This window comes from Rhipicephalus sanguineus, chromosome 7, assembly GCF_013339695.2.
Source record: "Rhipicephalus sanguineus isolate Rsan-2018 chromosome 7, BIME_Rsan_1.4, whole genome shotgun sequence".
NCBI lineage: Eukaryota > Metazoa > Arthropoda > Arachnida > Ixodida > Ixodidae > Rhipicephalus > Rhipicephalus sanguineus.
The window spans coordinates 74008181-74023151 of record NC_051182.1 but is presented as its reverse complement, the minus strand read 5'-3'; the positions used below and the strand labels follow the sequence as shown (position 1 = coordinate 74023151).

General features: G+C 51.0%; 2 protein-coding genes across 2 annotated transcripts; both read left to right on the top strand.

The window, feature by feature from the left end:
- The first annotated feature begins 9805 nt into the window (after nt 1-9805).
- LOC125759121 (uncharacterized protein K02A2.6-like) lies at nt 9806-11700 on the top strand. The gene is made up of 2 exons (XM_049417418.1): nt 9806-11591; nt 11683-11700. Exons 1-2 carry the CDS (start codon nt 9864-9866, stop codon nt 11698-11700), a joined length of 1746 nt encoding a protein of 581 aa, XP_049273375.1. The 5' UTR covers nt 9806-9863.
- A 922-nt stretch (nt 11701-12622) lies between these two features.
- Nucleotides 12623-13935, top strand: LOC125759312 (uncharacterized protein K02A2.6-like). Its single transcript, XM_049417746.1, has one exon. The coding sequence runs from the start codon at nt 12720-12722 to the stop codon at nt 13896-13898; it is 1179 nt and encodes a 392-aa protein (XP_049273703.1). The 5' UTR covers nt 12623-12719; the 3' UTR covers nt 13899-13935.
- Nucleotides 13936-14971: the final 1036 nt, after the last annotated feature.

Here is a 14971-nt window from a genome sequence, read left to right as displayed (position 1 = left end):
GGAGCGCCGTGATGTAAGATGACGTCTTGGATCAAAAACTCGGCGACGTCTGTAGCGCAGCTGCTCGGGAGAGGTCTCGTAATGGCAAAACGGGTCGAATAATCCGTAGCGACGGCGACCCATCTGTTACCGTTGTTAGAAAGTGGGAAAGGTCCCAAAAGGTCGAGGCCGACACGAAAAAAAGGCTCAGCAGGTACGTCGATAGGTTGAAGGAGCCCGGCAGGGTGCACAGCTGGCTTTTTCCGGCGTTGGCACGACGCGCAAGTAGCGACATAACGATGTACGGAACGGTAAAGGCCGGGCCAGAAAAAGCGTCGGCGGACACGGTCGTACGTTCTGGCAACACCAAGATGGCAGGCCGTTGGTACATCATGTAGTTGCTGAAGTACGGTCGAGCGGAGATGAGTGGGTACTACAACTAGTAGTTCTTGTCCCACTGGGCGCATGTTCCGGCGGTATAAAATGCCGTCGATGATGACGAACATGCGAAGCGAACTGTCCGTCGAGTCAGTATTCAGGCGGGTGATTAGATCTCGTAGGGACGCGTCACGCTGTTGCTCGTCACCGATGTTGCCGAAAGCGGAGAGCGAGGAAATACAGATGGACGTGTCATCCGTTACGAGGTCTGGATCGTCGACGGGGTACCGAGAAAGGCAGTCGGCGTCTTGGTGTAGACGGCCGGACTTGTAGACCACTGTGCACGTGAATTCCTGGAGGCGCAGAGCCCAACGAGCTAGGCGCCCTGTTGGATCTTTGAGTGCTGAAAGCCAGCATAGAGCGTGGTGGTCTGTGGTAACGGTGAAAGGGCGACCATATAAATAGGGGCGGAATTTACCAACTGCCCATACAAGCGCCAGGCACTCGCGCTCAGTAATAGAGTAATTGCGTTCGGCAGGAGAAAGGAGCCGGCTGGCATACGCAAGAACTCTATCATGACCGGATTGACGCTGGGCTAACACAGCGCCAATGCCGTAACCACTAGCGTCGGTGCGGACCTCGGTTGGAGCGGACGCGTCGATGTGGGCGAGGATCGGCGGTGTGGTGAGCAGCGTAATGAGGCGGGAAAAAGCACTGGCTTGGTCAGAACCCCACCAAAATGGCACATCCTTCTTGAGAAGGTCAGTGAGGGGGCGCGCAATATCTGCGAAGTTTCTGACGAATCGTCGGAAATATGAGCATAGGCCCACAAAACTTCGAACGTCTTTGGCACAAGTTGGTACGGGAAAATCGAGGACAGCGCGAACTTTGTCGGGATCGGGTCGGATGCCAGATGAGTCGACGAGATGCCCTAGAATTGCAACTTGGCGATGGCCAAAGTGGCACTTCGATGAATTAAGTTGTAGCCCAGCCGCACGAAACACGGAAAGAATAGACGAAAGTCGGTCGAGGTGAGACTCAAAGGTGGGAGCAAATACAATGACGTCGTCCAGGTAACAAAGGCAGATAGACCATTTAAAGCTGCGCAAAAGCGTGTCCATCATCCGCTCGAACGTGGCCGGCGCATTGCACAAACCGAACGGCATGACTCTGAATTGGTAGAGACCGTCAGGCGTTACAAAGGCGGTCTTCTCACGGTCGAGGTCGTCTACGGCGATTTGCCAGTAACCAGAGCGTAGGTCTATCGAAGAAAAATAGGTAGCACCATGAAGGAATTCCAAGGCGTCATCGATACGAGGTAGCGGGTAGACATCATTTTTGGTGATCTTGTTTAAATGCCCATAATCCACGCAGAAACGCCAGGTGTTGTCTTTCTTTTTAACTAAGACTACAGGGGAAGCCCACGGACTCGAAGAAGGCTCAATAATGCCTTTTGTGAGCATCTTGTCGACCTCCTGTTGAATAACTTGGCGCTCTGATGGTGAAACTCGGTAAGGACACCTGTGAATTGGAGCTGCATCACCGGTATCTATGCGGTGCTTGACTTGCGAGGTTTGACCTAAGGGCCTACCGTCAAAGTCAAATATGTCAGAGTAGGTCATAAGGAGATCACTGAGGTCTTTAACTTGAGAGGGCAAAATGTCTAAGGCAATCATCTTGGTTATGTTCTTGTGTAGTGTAGAAGAGGTGACTGCATCGACTCTATGCGGGTTTGGAGAGACGACAGCGGGCAGTTCGGGTGACACCGATGAGATCTGGCACTCGTACGACGGTGACAGAGTAGCGAGAGCAATGCCTTGTGGTAGGACTTGAGGGCTCAATCCGAAGTTCAGAAGAGGAAGGCACGTCTTGTTCGCTGTAATAGTTACAACTGTGTACTGAGAGGAGACGTTGCGGGCCAGTAGAACACTGGGAGAGGGAGAGACCACGTAATCCCCATCCGGTACACTGAAATATGGTTCAACAGCGACGCAAGTTAGGGCTTGTGGTGGCAGACGAACAGCCTCAGCACACGAAAGTTTCGTCTGAACCACCTCCGACACGTCGGCGGACGCAGGCAAGTTGTACAACACCGGCCGAGCAGTCAATGACAGCAGAGTGGTCAGACAAGAAATCGAGTCCGAGGATGACATCATGAGGACAATGAGCGAGAACATGAAACAGAACGGACGTCTGGCGGTCGGAGAACCTCACACGTGCCATGCACATTCCGAGTACAGCCGGAGTTCCCCCACTAGCGACACGTACAAATAGGGACTCGGGCGGCGTAAGGACCTTATTTAATCGTGCACGGAGATCAGAGCTCATGATAGAAATATGTGCGCCGGTATCAATGAGGGCAGTAACAGGCAGGCCATCCACTTCCACAGCAAGCAGATTCTGGTCCGTAGTGAGGGTCAGCAGAGGGTTTTCAGGTCGGGGTCGAATGCAGCATCACCTCCGGGAGCTGCATTGCTCAGTTTTCCGAGTATGGACGTCCAGTAGGGCGAGGCGACGAATGGCGACGGGGCTGAGGTGACCGGGAGCGACGATCGTGTGGGGACGGCGAACGGCTGGAGCGTCGGACCGATGTCGCAGGAGCCTTATCGTACGGTCCACCGTCACGAGCGGGAAACTGCAGGGGCCGGTGGTTGTCGTCACGTCGATAGCCAGCAAACGAGCGAGATGGAAAGGTGCGAGAACGACAGTAGCGGGAAATATGTCCTACACCGTGGCAACGAAAGCAGATCGGCTTGTCGTCCTGCGTTCTCCACTGGGCAGGGTCACGATAGCGGCGCAACATTTCCGGTGCACGAGGAGGCGTTATAGAACTGACACGAGGTTCCGTCAACGAACATACCGGCTGCAGTCCGACATTTGCAAGCTCCTCCCTCACAACCTGCTGGATCAACGAGATCGTTGGTCGAGGATCATCAGATGGCAGCGTCAGGAAAGATGGTGGCGACGCCGCCTCGATTTCTCGGCGCACGATGCGAACTACGCTCTCGTTGGTAGGCGGTTGACCGCATGGCGGCTGAAGGTCCTCGCAGGATGATGTAGCGGCCGTGTTCGGAAGTCGCATGAAATGCTGGGCAATGCGGCGACTCTTCAGCTCTTCGAACCGGCGGCACTCTTTGATGATGTCGTCCACGGTTGAGCAGTCTTTAGACACAAGTAAATTAAAAGCGTCATCCGCAATTCCCTTGAGCAAATGGCTTACTTTGTCACTCTCTGACATGTTGGTGTCGACACGACGGCAAAGGGCCAGGACGTCAAGAATGTAGGAGACGTATGATTCGGTGGAAGTTTGTGCCCGACAGGAGAGTTCTTTAGAAGCGGCCCGCTGGCGTCCGACGGCTCTACCAAATAGGTCGCGAAGCTTCTGTTTACAGGCATCCCAACTTGTTAAGTCAGCTTCATGAGCTTGAAACCACGCGCCTGCTGTTCCGCAGAGATAGAAGTCAACATTGGCGAGCATCATTGTAGGGTCCCACCTGTAGACCGCTGCAAACCGCTCGTACTTCGCAATCCAGTCATCGACGTCAACGTGGTCGGTGCCGCAGAAGTTACCGGGATCGCGCGGTTGAGTCAATACGACCGGCTGTACCGGTTGTACCGGAGTCGCGGTCGAAGCGGCAGCAGCAGAGTTGCTTTCTGTTGACATATTGAGGCTGTCGAGGACACGTCCGCTGCGGAGTTCCGTCTTGCGTAGTACCCAGCACCACCACCAAAATGTTACGAATATACTTAACTTACTTACAATATGGAATAGTCCAGCAGTCAAGATGGCGGTTGTGTATTCTTAGAACACCGACACGTCGTCTGCCTCTTCTTCGCACACCTCCCCACAGTCATAGCTGCAACCCCGCTACAATATATACCAAAATTGGTATGGCGTGACAATAGTGTATGACGAACACAAGTGACAGGTCCTAACGTGCAAATCATGGCATACATATCATGTACAGCATGATCTACATTCCATGCTCATAGTGCGCTGGCGGCCGTTTCGCTGGCTTGATATACACCAAAATTGGTATCGCGTGACGTGACTGTGTGGCGAACACAAATAACAGGTGGTAACGTGAAAATCATGACACGCATGTCATGGACAGTATGACTTACGTGCCACGCTCATGGCGCGCTGGCGGCCGTTTCGCTAGCTTGATATACACCAAAATTGGTATCTCGCGACGTACCTGTGTGACGAAAACAAATAACAGGTGGTACCATGAAAATCATGACACGCGTGTCATGCACAGCATGACTTACGTGCCACGCTCATGGCGCGCTGGCGGCCATTTCGCTAGCTTGATATACACCAAAATTGATATCTGGCGACGTAACTGTGACGAAAACAAATAACAGGTGGTACCATGAAAATCATGACACGCGTGTCATGCACAGCATGACTTACGAGCCACGCTCATGGCGCGCTGGCGGCCATTTCGCTAGCTTGATATACACCAAAATGGGCATCGCGTGACGTGACTGTATGACAAACATACATGACAGGTGGTAACTTGAAAATTATGATATGCATATCATTTACGGCATGATTTACATGCCACGCTCATTGTCCGATCGCGGCCGTTTCGCTAGCTTGATATACACCAAAATTGGTATCTCGCGACGTGACTGTGTGACGAACATAAATAAGAGGTGGTACCACGAAAATCATGGCATGCATGTCATGTAGGGTATGATTTAGGTGCCACGCTCATGGTGCACTCCAGGCCATTTTGTTTACTGGATATTTGCCTAAATTGGTATGGCATGACAAGAGTGCGTGACGAACATAAATAGCAGGTCACGCATCGTATATATGTAGTAGAGGTGTGCACGGGCTCCGGGTAGCCCGAAAGCCCGACCCGGCCCGCGGGCCGGGCCGACGTATTTTCACCTCGGGCCCGGGCCGGGCTACTTGGAGCTTTATCGGGCCGGGCTCGAGCCCGGCGCAAAGCCCGACTCAAGCCCGAAATATAGAGAATGAGCGAGAATTGTTTTCGAGCACGCATACAGCGCCTTTTCCGCGACCGCGCTTTACCGCTTTTCCTTTCCATTGCAGTTGTTCAGCGAGTGGAGCGACAGTGGTGAGAATGTAGCAGTTACAAAATATGAGCTCTCCGATTATCTCTCTATGGAATCGCCCTCCTGTCCATATAAAGTTTTAGTCTTCTGGAAAAAGAAGCAGCAGAGATATCTCCAGCTTACCGGGCTGGCAAAAAAGATATTAGCAATTCCGGCGACGAGTGCAAGCAGCGAACGTAACTTCAGTTCGGCGGGCTACATAATGCAAAAGCGCCGCACTTCGTTGAAGCCGGAATCGTTGGACTGCTTGCTGTTTTTGCACGACAATTTGTACTCTGTGTAATACGGACTGCTTGTCGTGTGTCGTTTGATTATATTTGATATGCTCCATAAAATGCCAAATTACCGGAAAGCGATGTTTTGTTTTCGCAGCGAACCTTCAAAAAGCCAGGCCGGGCCGGGCCGGGCCCGGGATTGTGTTTTCGTACGTCGGGCCGGGCCGGGCGGGCTCGCAGCCCTTTGCCGTCGGGCTCGCGCGGGCCTTCGACAAAATCAGCGGGCCCGGGCCGGGCTCGGAAATACGGCCCGTGCACAGCTCTAATATGTAGCAGAATATATGTTTCATTAGCATGGCATATACCAGATTATACACGCATGCATGTATGACAATCTCGCCATATATAGCGAACTAGATGTCATGACATGAATGACTTCATAAGCCTCAATGACAAACAAGACGATGTATGCAGCTATTTGCAGGCTGATTCGCATTACCTCGATTCCCACACTGCGTGGGATCTGCCAATTTTTTTTTCTTTTGCCAATGATGAACCCAAAACTCGTACGAGCTGCTAAAATTGAAACTGGCATTAAAATTTGTTCTCAAAATAAAAAGTCTTAAAACGTTCTCGCAAGAAGTTTTCGATGCGTGTATAAAAACGTGACGTTAGCCCGCCTACCGGAGGTTTTCAAGCTGCGTATGTTTAATTAACTTCTAAATTAAACTTCTAATATACTTCGCGCCGTCTCTGTCTACATGTTTATTGGCAGTTTTCTAGCTTTTGTAGTATTTCTTGGGTAGAGGTCGTCACCACTCACCTTACCGTACGGTTTACACGGGGCAATTCAGATTTCGTGCAAGTGCACCGCGACGGTTGAAAACGTTTTCAACTAGACGTGTTGCTCGATGCCCGCGGTAGCGTGATAATGAGCGATGATCGGCAGTGACGTGCGATCATAATTACGTCGTTGCGCGATAATTGCACAATGTACATTTATGCTAGCCCGCATGCATGTGTCCCCAGCACGCGCGCACATCAACGTGCATTCACATGGTGACCCCCGGAATTCGCAGAGGCCATAGGATTCCTGGAGAAATAGAGTTGAGGCGCACAGTGCTCACTCATGTTCATAGTACTCCCGTCTCACAATCACACAGGCACTCATAGGGGTTCACTAATTTCATATTCACGGCTTCTCAGTCTCAGGTACCTATTCATGTTCACACTCACATCTTGCTGCACACTCGTGTATTTACTCATACTTGTCTTCCAAATGAATGTGTGTGAGCCTATACATGATTGAGTGGCTTGCCTACGCTCGATGTGTAGAGCCTCTCGGTTGATTCATTGGCCATAGCGCTCATGTACTACAAGACTGTTCCATACGTTGTCGTTGGAAAAAGTGTCACAAGAGACCACTACAAGCATTGTTACTGCCCTGTAGGTTTCTCCCACATGAAACGTGTACGTCAATAGCAATACACGATCCGCCGGACATTGACGCTTCATTGCTCGCCTCCCGCCGCCGACTAGCGCTGCCGACAACCGCCAACGCAGCAGCTGCTCCGAGTGTGACGTCAGTGGGGGGCTTGGCCTTTCGTTTGACGCAAAAAAAAAACAACCAAAAGGTTTCGTGCCAGTACCTCTTAAAATTACTTCCTGGCTGATCTATATAACTTCGGTTCACATCCACACACGTGTAAAAAAAATTGGGGGGCCCTTAAGCTTCGCTTTTAAGAGTTGAACGCGATAGCGAAATCCGGCCCCTAGTGCGCACTTCAACCACTAACTGCATACTTATTAATGTGTATTGTTACACACACACGCGCGCATGGTACAGGTTTTTGATCTAAAACGAGAGTCGCATGGTCTCCAAGATACACGCCGCGCGCTTGCCATCTCGGAGGACATCAAAAGTCTCACAATGCCTCACAGATGGCAGCACATTATCTAGAGTTTGCTGTTTGCTTGATCAACGCCCCCGCAAGCCGGCGTTGGCTTGACATGTTTTCCGCTAGATGGACATAGTTGTCCATTTTTGGAGCTGTTTGAAATTTCGTGTGTTTTTAGCGGCGATGGCTGCACTATCCTGATCTTTTTCGAAGTAGTTTGATCGCCACCCAAATGCGCCTACAAAACGCCGAATGGGCTCATTTTCGTCGTGACACCTGCCGAACAAAATGCGTTAAAGGGGCCATGCAACACTTTTTGAGCAGGGTCAAAAAGCGCTGCCAATCGGTAGTCGAGGCTCCCGAGAACACGCGAACTAAATATTATAGCGAAGCGAGCGGCCTGGAATTTACAATAAATTCTCAAAGTCAGCTGAAAATCGCTCCCTCTTCTCTCGACAAATGATGTATTAGTCCGCAATATATGACGCGATTGTCGGCAGTTCCACCATTGGCTGATGTTTTAATCACGATAACACCCTCATTATTACCTTAGTTGTTAATTTTGTGTTCGATAAGTAGATAATATGTATGTTTATATTGTGTTATGCCGTTAAAACACCGAACAAACATTAATATTAGCACTTCCGGTCTCACCGACAGCTCGTCTGCTCGTAGTTGCGTGGTTGCGTTTTCTTCACCATGTGCAGTGCCGAAATCGTGAATATTTCTGTGCTTTTGACCATCGCCGGTTGCCGTTGAGAGTGGCAGCCGTTCGAGTGTTGCCTCGTCAGCTGGAAACTGCATCGTCGGCACGTTCTCACGACCGACCGAGGCAGCGGTGCAGCATTTCTCCGATAACAATGCTGGCGCCGGCTAGCTTAGGATACCTGTGTTCGCTGTATGGCGAGAGTCCCGTTCGCTGTCTGTTCAGTATGTCATCGAGCCGTACCTCGGCGTATCCTCCCCGCAGTCTCAGGTTCCAGAGAAACCGCGACACAGCAACCAAGCAGATTCGCATTTTTACGGTAGCTGCAGACAGCCGGGGGATGGGTCCGCGCCGGCCCGATGCCCCACGATCCTTTCTTCTAGTCTGTAGTTCTTTGTTGTCAGCCCGCACTCGCTGTGCGCCCGCATTCGAAGAGCAAACAGCATCGAAGTACCGCCACTGGGAGAAGGGTGCACGCAGCTTGCCGTGTTGAATACGATTAAAGCGCGAGCAGTGCGAAGAGGCGGTGTATCGGAGTGTGGGTCGAAACCCATCTCAGCTGTCATTCGTTCCGAACGCGCACGAAAGTTTGCGTCCATGGTTGGCAGAGCGATGAAAACACTACGGCAGTTCGAGGTGCACACCCAACATTACCAAACCGACTCGCAGTTTTCAAGCACGCGTGATACACGGTGCCATGGGCTCCGCCGCTCGACGACGACCGCACGAGCCGACCGGAAGTGGCGCCACAGACCACGTGGTTGCGCCGAGACGCCAGAGAGAAAAAAATGAAAAAAATGCCGCCGGCGCTGACGTCGCCTCCTTGCACCTCCGCCCTCCCTCCCTCCCTTCACGCCGCGCGCAGCTTTCCGCGCGCTCGCTGCGTTGAGTTGAGGGAGAAAGCTGCGGAACGTGATCTCTGTAATTTGGTAACACCACTTAGACTTGACGGATTCGAAAAATTTTCGCGGCATATGACTCGTGAAGAGTCATACGTCAATAATGAGACTATTCCAATATAACTAAGAAAGGTGTTGCAGGGCCCCTTTAAGGAGACTCCTTCCACTACATGGCATTTATGTAGTATTTTTTTCCCGAAGCGGCTGCAAGTAACATCGTGGCTTTGTGGTAGGACACCTGCTTGCCACGCGAACGGCCCGGGTTCGATCCTCAATGGGGTCGAAAATTATATTCTTTATTTTATTTGCTTCTTTCTCGATTTTTTCGCTCACGGACGATTTTTCGCTCACAACCAACGGTGCCGACGCCGACATCGGAATTTCTGCGACACGATCTCTCTAAGGCTATCACGTTAAAATATGACAACTGTGGTGTCATGCGAAGCCAGTGTGACGTCACGCTGATAGCGCCGGTGCTTCATGGCTATATAAGCGCTGTGAACCGGGCGCTCAGTGTTCTTTGGTGCTCAGTATTCATGTAGTAATAAACCATCTTACTGTTCTCGTTCACGGCCACTCTGGCTCTGCTCGTCCCTCGAGGCTACAACAGACTGGCGACGAAGATGAGATCCGAATTCCACTGGGCTACAAGACACCATTAGCGGCGGTTCCGAAGCGCTGCGAAGATACAGGCAGGATGGCGACGTTGGGAAGGTTCGATCAGTTCATCGAGGACGGTGACGAAGATTTTCAGTCCTACGTGGAGCGGTTCGACCACTTCCTGAAGGCCTCCCAGGTGAGCGACGACCTGAAGGTGTCAGTGTTCATAACGGCAATAGGAAAGAAGGCCTATAAAACTCTGAAAACGTTGCTGGAGCCAGAAAAGCCAGAAAACAAGACGTACGCACAGTTAGTACAGACACTGAAAGAGCAGTACGTTCCCAAAACTTCCGTGATTGCCGAGCGTTTCAAATTCAATCGTTGTTTCCAACAAGATGGGCAAGCGGTGACAGCCTTCGCTGTAGAGCTGAAGCGGTTGGCGACATCCTGTGATTTCGGAACGTTTCTGGACGACGCTCTGCGCGACCGGTTTGTGGCAGGACTTTGTGACAAAGAAACACAAGCAGAGCTGCTAAAGACAAGCAAGCTGGCTTTTAAAGAGACCTGCGATATCGCTAGGAGTATCGAGTTGGCCCGGAAAGAAAGCCAGGATTTTCAGCCCAAGTCGGCGCAAGGAATGATCAGCGCCCTTAACCGCAAAACAGATAGCGGGAAACGCCCACCACGCTGGAGAGAAGAAACTTCGGGGATGCCTGCTGGCACCAGGGGGGCGGAACCACTGCACTGTTTCCGATGCGGCTCAGAGCATGAAGCATCTATCTGCAAATTTCGCAAGTACCGTTGTCGGGTGTGTAAACGGGTTGGACACTTAGCGAAGATGTGTAGGGACAGAGGTAGAGACGCTGCGAACGTGATAGACGAGGAAAGTGACGCGGGTGAACATGTGCTGTACAATATCTATTCCTGTGAGGGGCGCACCAGACTCTACGAAATTTGCCTGAAGCTAGATCAGAAAAGTGTGCGCATGCAGATTGACGCAGGGGCGTCTGTGTCAATTGTACCAGAGTCACTGTGCAAGAAATACTGGCCCAGCCTACCTTTAGAGCCATGCAGTCTTAAGCTAAAAACCTACGGAGGCACTCCGCTGACGGTAAAAGGGAAGCTAAACGTTTCCGTAGAGCACAATGGTCAGCACAAGCAACTTCCGCTAATTGTCGTGAAAACAAACGAGAGTACTAACACTATGCTGTTGGGGCGAGACTGGCTGTCAGCACTGAAGTTAGACTGGGCTAGTGTGCATGGGGTTTGCTTGGACAAAGTGGCGTTGTTGCTTGAAAAATATGCTAAGATTTTTGAGCCTACCTTGGGTCTAATTAAGAACAGGGCCATTAAGTTAGTGCTTAAAGAGAATAGCACACCCGTTTTTTGTAAAGCGCGGTCGGTACCTTTTGCAGTTAAAGAAGCAGTGTCTTCGGAACTGCAGAACCTCGTGAAAACCGGAGTGTTAGTACCTGTTCAGCAGAGTGAATGGGCGACGCCACTAGTAGTGGTGCCTAAACCAAACAACCAGGTCAGGGTGTGTGGGGATTTCAAGGTGACACTAAACCCATGCCTAAGAACTGATCATTACCCCCTTCCCGTGATTGAGGATCTGTTTGTAAAGCTGGCCGGTTGCAAATATTTCACGGTGTTGGATTTGTCCACTGCATACCAGCAGCTGGAATTGCATCCCCAAGCGCAGTCGCTAGTCGTGATCAACACGCATTTGGGTTTATTCAAGTATACGCGCTTACCCTATGGCATAACGAGTGCGCCTTCGATTTTCCAGGCAGTTATGGATGAGGAGTTGAAAGGACTTGATCGGGTAGCGTGCTATCTAGACGACGTGCTGATAGCAGGAGCTACCTTTGAGGAATGTTCCCACAAAGTGGAAATTGTGCTGTCCCGGTTTCTAGAAAGAGGCATTCGACTGAAAAAAGAGAAATGTAAGTTCTTTCAAACTTCTGTCTTGTATTTGGGGCACGTTCTGGACGAAAAGGGCATACGCCCGTCAGAGGAAAAAGTAAAAGCTATAACGGAGGCTCCTGCACCTGCGAATGAGGCACAGTTAAGAGCTTACTTAGGGTTGATAAACTATTATGCAAAGTTCGTTCCCCACGTGGCCACGAGACTCAGACCACTGTATGACGTGTTGAACCAAGAAAAAGGCTTCGAGTGGTCCCGTGAGGCAGAGCAAGTGTTCCAGCAAAGTAAAACGTGGTTGACGGAAGGAAACGTTTTGACATACTACGACCCAACGAAAGAGATAGGGCTGGTGTGTGACGCATCCATGTATGGCGTGGGCGCCATTCTGTTTCATAAGATCGATAAGGTGGAAAAACCTATTGCTTATGCGTCTAGGGCACTGAGCAAAGCAGAGAAAGGTTATGCTCACATTGAAAAAGAGGCTCTCGCCGTGGTCTTTGGGCTGAAGAAGTTCCACAAATACCTATTTGGGCGTAGTTTTGTCATTTATTCGGACCACCAGCCATTAGCCAGCCTTCTGGGGCACGGCAGACCAGTTCCAGTAATGTCTGCAGCGCGCATGCAACGATGGGCTTTGTTACTGGCGGCGTACAATTACAGATGGGTGTACCGTAAAGGCAGCAACATGGGAAACGCTGACGCGCTTTCGCGGTTGCCGTTGGCGAATGAGCGAGATGTCTCAGATTACGTACAATTTTTCTCTGTGGTCAATGAACTTCCACTGTCTGCTGACATAATCAGCAAGAAAACGAGTACTGATAGAGTGCTATCGAAAGTGTTGTGGTACACGAGAAATGGCTGGCCTGCGCATATCACTGATAGTGAATTGGAACCGTACTTTGTTCGCCGGTATGAACTATCGGTAGATCAGCAGTGTGTTACGTGGGGAAATCCGGTAATTGTTCCGCACTGTTTGCGTAACCAAGTATTGGCACTTTGTCATGAAGGTCACCCCGGAGTTACGCGCATGAAAATGCTCGCGCGCAGCTATGTCTGGTGGCCTCAGTTAACCCAAGATATTGAAAATGTTGTTAAAAGTTGCTGTACTTGTCAGTTGACGCAGAACGCTTCACCTAAGGCCCCACTACAAACTTGGGGTTGGCCGAGCCGCAGATGGCAGCGAATCCACCTGGATTTTGCATTCGCAGACAACAAGTGGCTCCTCGTGCTGGTGGATGCCCACTCCAAGTGGGTGGAGGTGTTTGTGATGAATTCAACAACGACCGAGAAGACCGTCGAGAGGCTGCGTGGGGGGTTCGCATCGTATGGCCTTCCAGAGGAGGTTGTTACGGACAACGGGCCTCAGTTCACGGCAAAGAGTTTCACAGAGTTCCTGCTTAAGAACGGAGTGCGGCACACCAGAACACCTCCCTACCACCCCGCATCCAATGGAAGCGCCGAGAGATGCGTCCAGACGGTGAAACGGGATCTTACGCGACAGCTTCTCGACGAAAGGTCATCGGGCCAGAGTAAGACCCTACAGCACCGCATAGATCTCTTTCTGTTCAGGTACCGGAACACACCGACCACAACCACGGGGCAGACACCAGCAGAACTGTTTTTGTCGTGGTCGCCCCGCACTCGCCTGACTATGCTACAGCCAGACCTGGAGAGACGGATGGAAGAACGGTTCTCCAAAGTAAAGGCCCAAGTTGACGAAAGAAGAGGGTCGGAAAGAGCTTACAAAGAGGGGGAAAGCGTTCTGGTCCAAGGCCTTCGTCCAGGTGATCCCAAGTGGCTGATAGGTGTCATCGAAAGAAGGTGCAGTGCCGTTACGTACCTTGTGCGCGTAGGATCCGAAAACAGGTTCACGCATGTAGACAATTTACGTCCGCGCTACTTTGAGAGTGTCGAAGAAGGCCCCAGTGAGCGTCCCTGTTTCGTGCCCAGCTCAATTCCAGACCCTGGGTCCGAAGCCCCTCCTACGAGCCCCCGTCCCCTTCCGGTTCGTGAGCCTCCCAGGTCTGCTACCGCACCGCCAGAGCCACCCGGAGACTCAGCTCCCTCGGAACAACCAAATGCAAGTCCACATCAAGGCTCTGCCCCGGCAGCGTCCCCTCTGCGAATACCTGCGTCTCCTCTGGGTGCTCAGACTCTTCGACGCAGTGCTCGTACAAGAAAACCTCCCGATTGGTATAGGCCATAAACATTGTAGGAAGGAGTGTGGTGTCATGCGAAGCCAGTGTGACGTCACGCTGATAGCGCCGGTGCTTCATGGCTATATAAGCGCTGTGAACCGGGCGCTCAGTGTTCTTTGGTGCTCAGTATTCATGTAGTAATAAACCATCTTACTGTTCTCGTTCACGGCCACTCTGGCTCTGCTCGTCCCTCGAGGCTACAACAACAACCATGTACCAAACAGTCTCAAGAGCATATTTTATTACACACAACACATCACATATTTAAAGAAATGATCATTTCAAGAGCAGCAAGAATAGGCATTACGTTCATCGGTCAGATAGATTGTGCATCTTTCGATGGTATCTGAAAGTCCTTAGGAACACCACTAAAAGAAAAACAGTGCGTACACGATCAAATGAAGAGACATACTAATGGCAGAGGACATGCCTACTTAGCACTACCCACAGGTGTACTGTAATTTAAGGTGCCATATTGTGACCGCGACTACGGAATACAATTTAAATATGCACAACGTCTTCCTGCTGCATGGCTGGGGGCAATACGCGCACTAACGAAGTTGCCGACTTTGTATATGTTATGTTTTAGGGTGGATGATATCAGCACAATGAAGCAACGCCGTGAAGATGTCCTGCATTTCGAGCTGCAGTCATTGCGGTTTTCGTAGATAAGGAGGTGAGAACTGACGCCAATTTTACTATCAATTCGTATTGCTACAGATGTGACAGCAAAGCTTAGGTACTCGTTGAGTGAATACGCTTATGGCGCGAAAGGTGTCCTCTTTGGGTAAATCTCTTCCCGCATATATCGCACAAATGAGGTCGCTCGCCAGTGTGGGACGCAACATGCTTCTTCAGCGTACTGCACTGCGCGAATTCAGCAGGACAAAGGTGGCAGGCGTACGGCTTCTCGCCCGTATGCGTGCGGGTATGCTGTGTAAGTGCTTGCTTAGAACTGAATTTGCGACTACATAATTGACAGTTAAACTTCTTTACACCTTCATATGTTTGGAAAGGTTGCACCTAAATCCGAAACTCTGCCCGCATACGTCGCACTTGTGAGGTCGCTCGCCGGTGTGGC

Coding starts and splice junctions, on each gene's coding strand:
- LOC125759121 (XM_049417418.1), top strand. CDS start 9,864: ATGGCGACGTTGGGAAGGTTCGATCAGTTCATCGAGGACGGTGACGAA.
- LOC125759312 (XM_049417746.1), top strand. CDS start 12,720: ATGAAAATGCTCGCGCGCAGCTATGTCTGGTGGCCTCAGTTAACCCAA.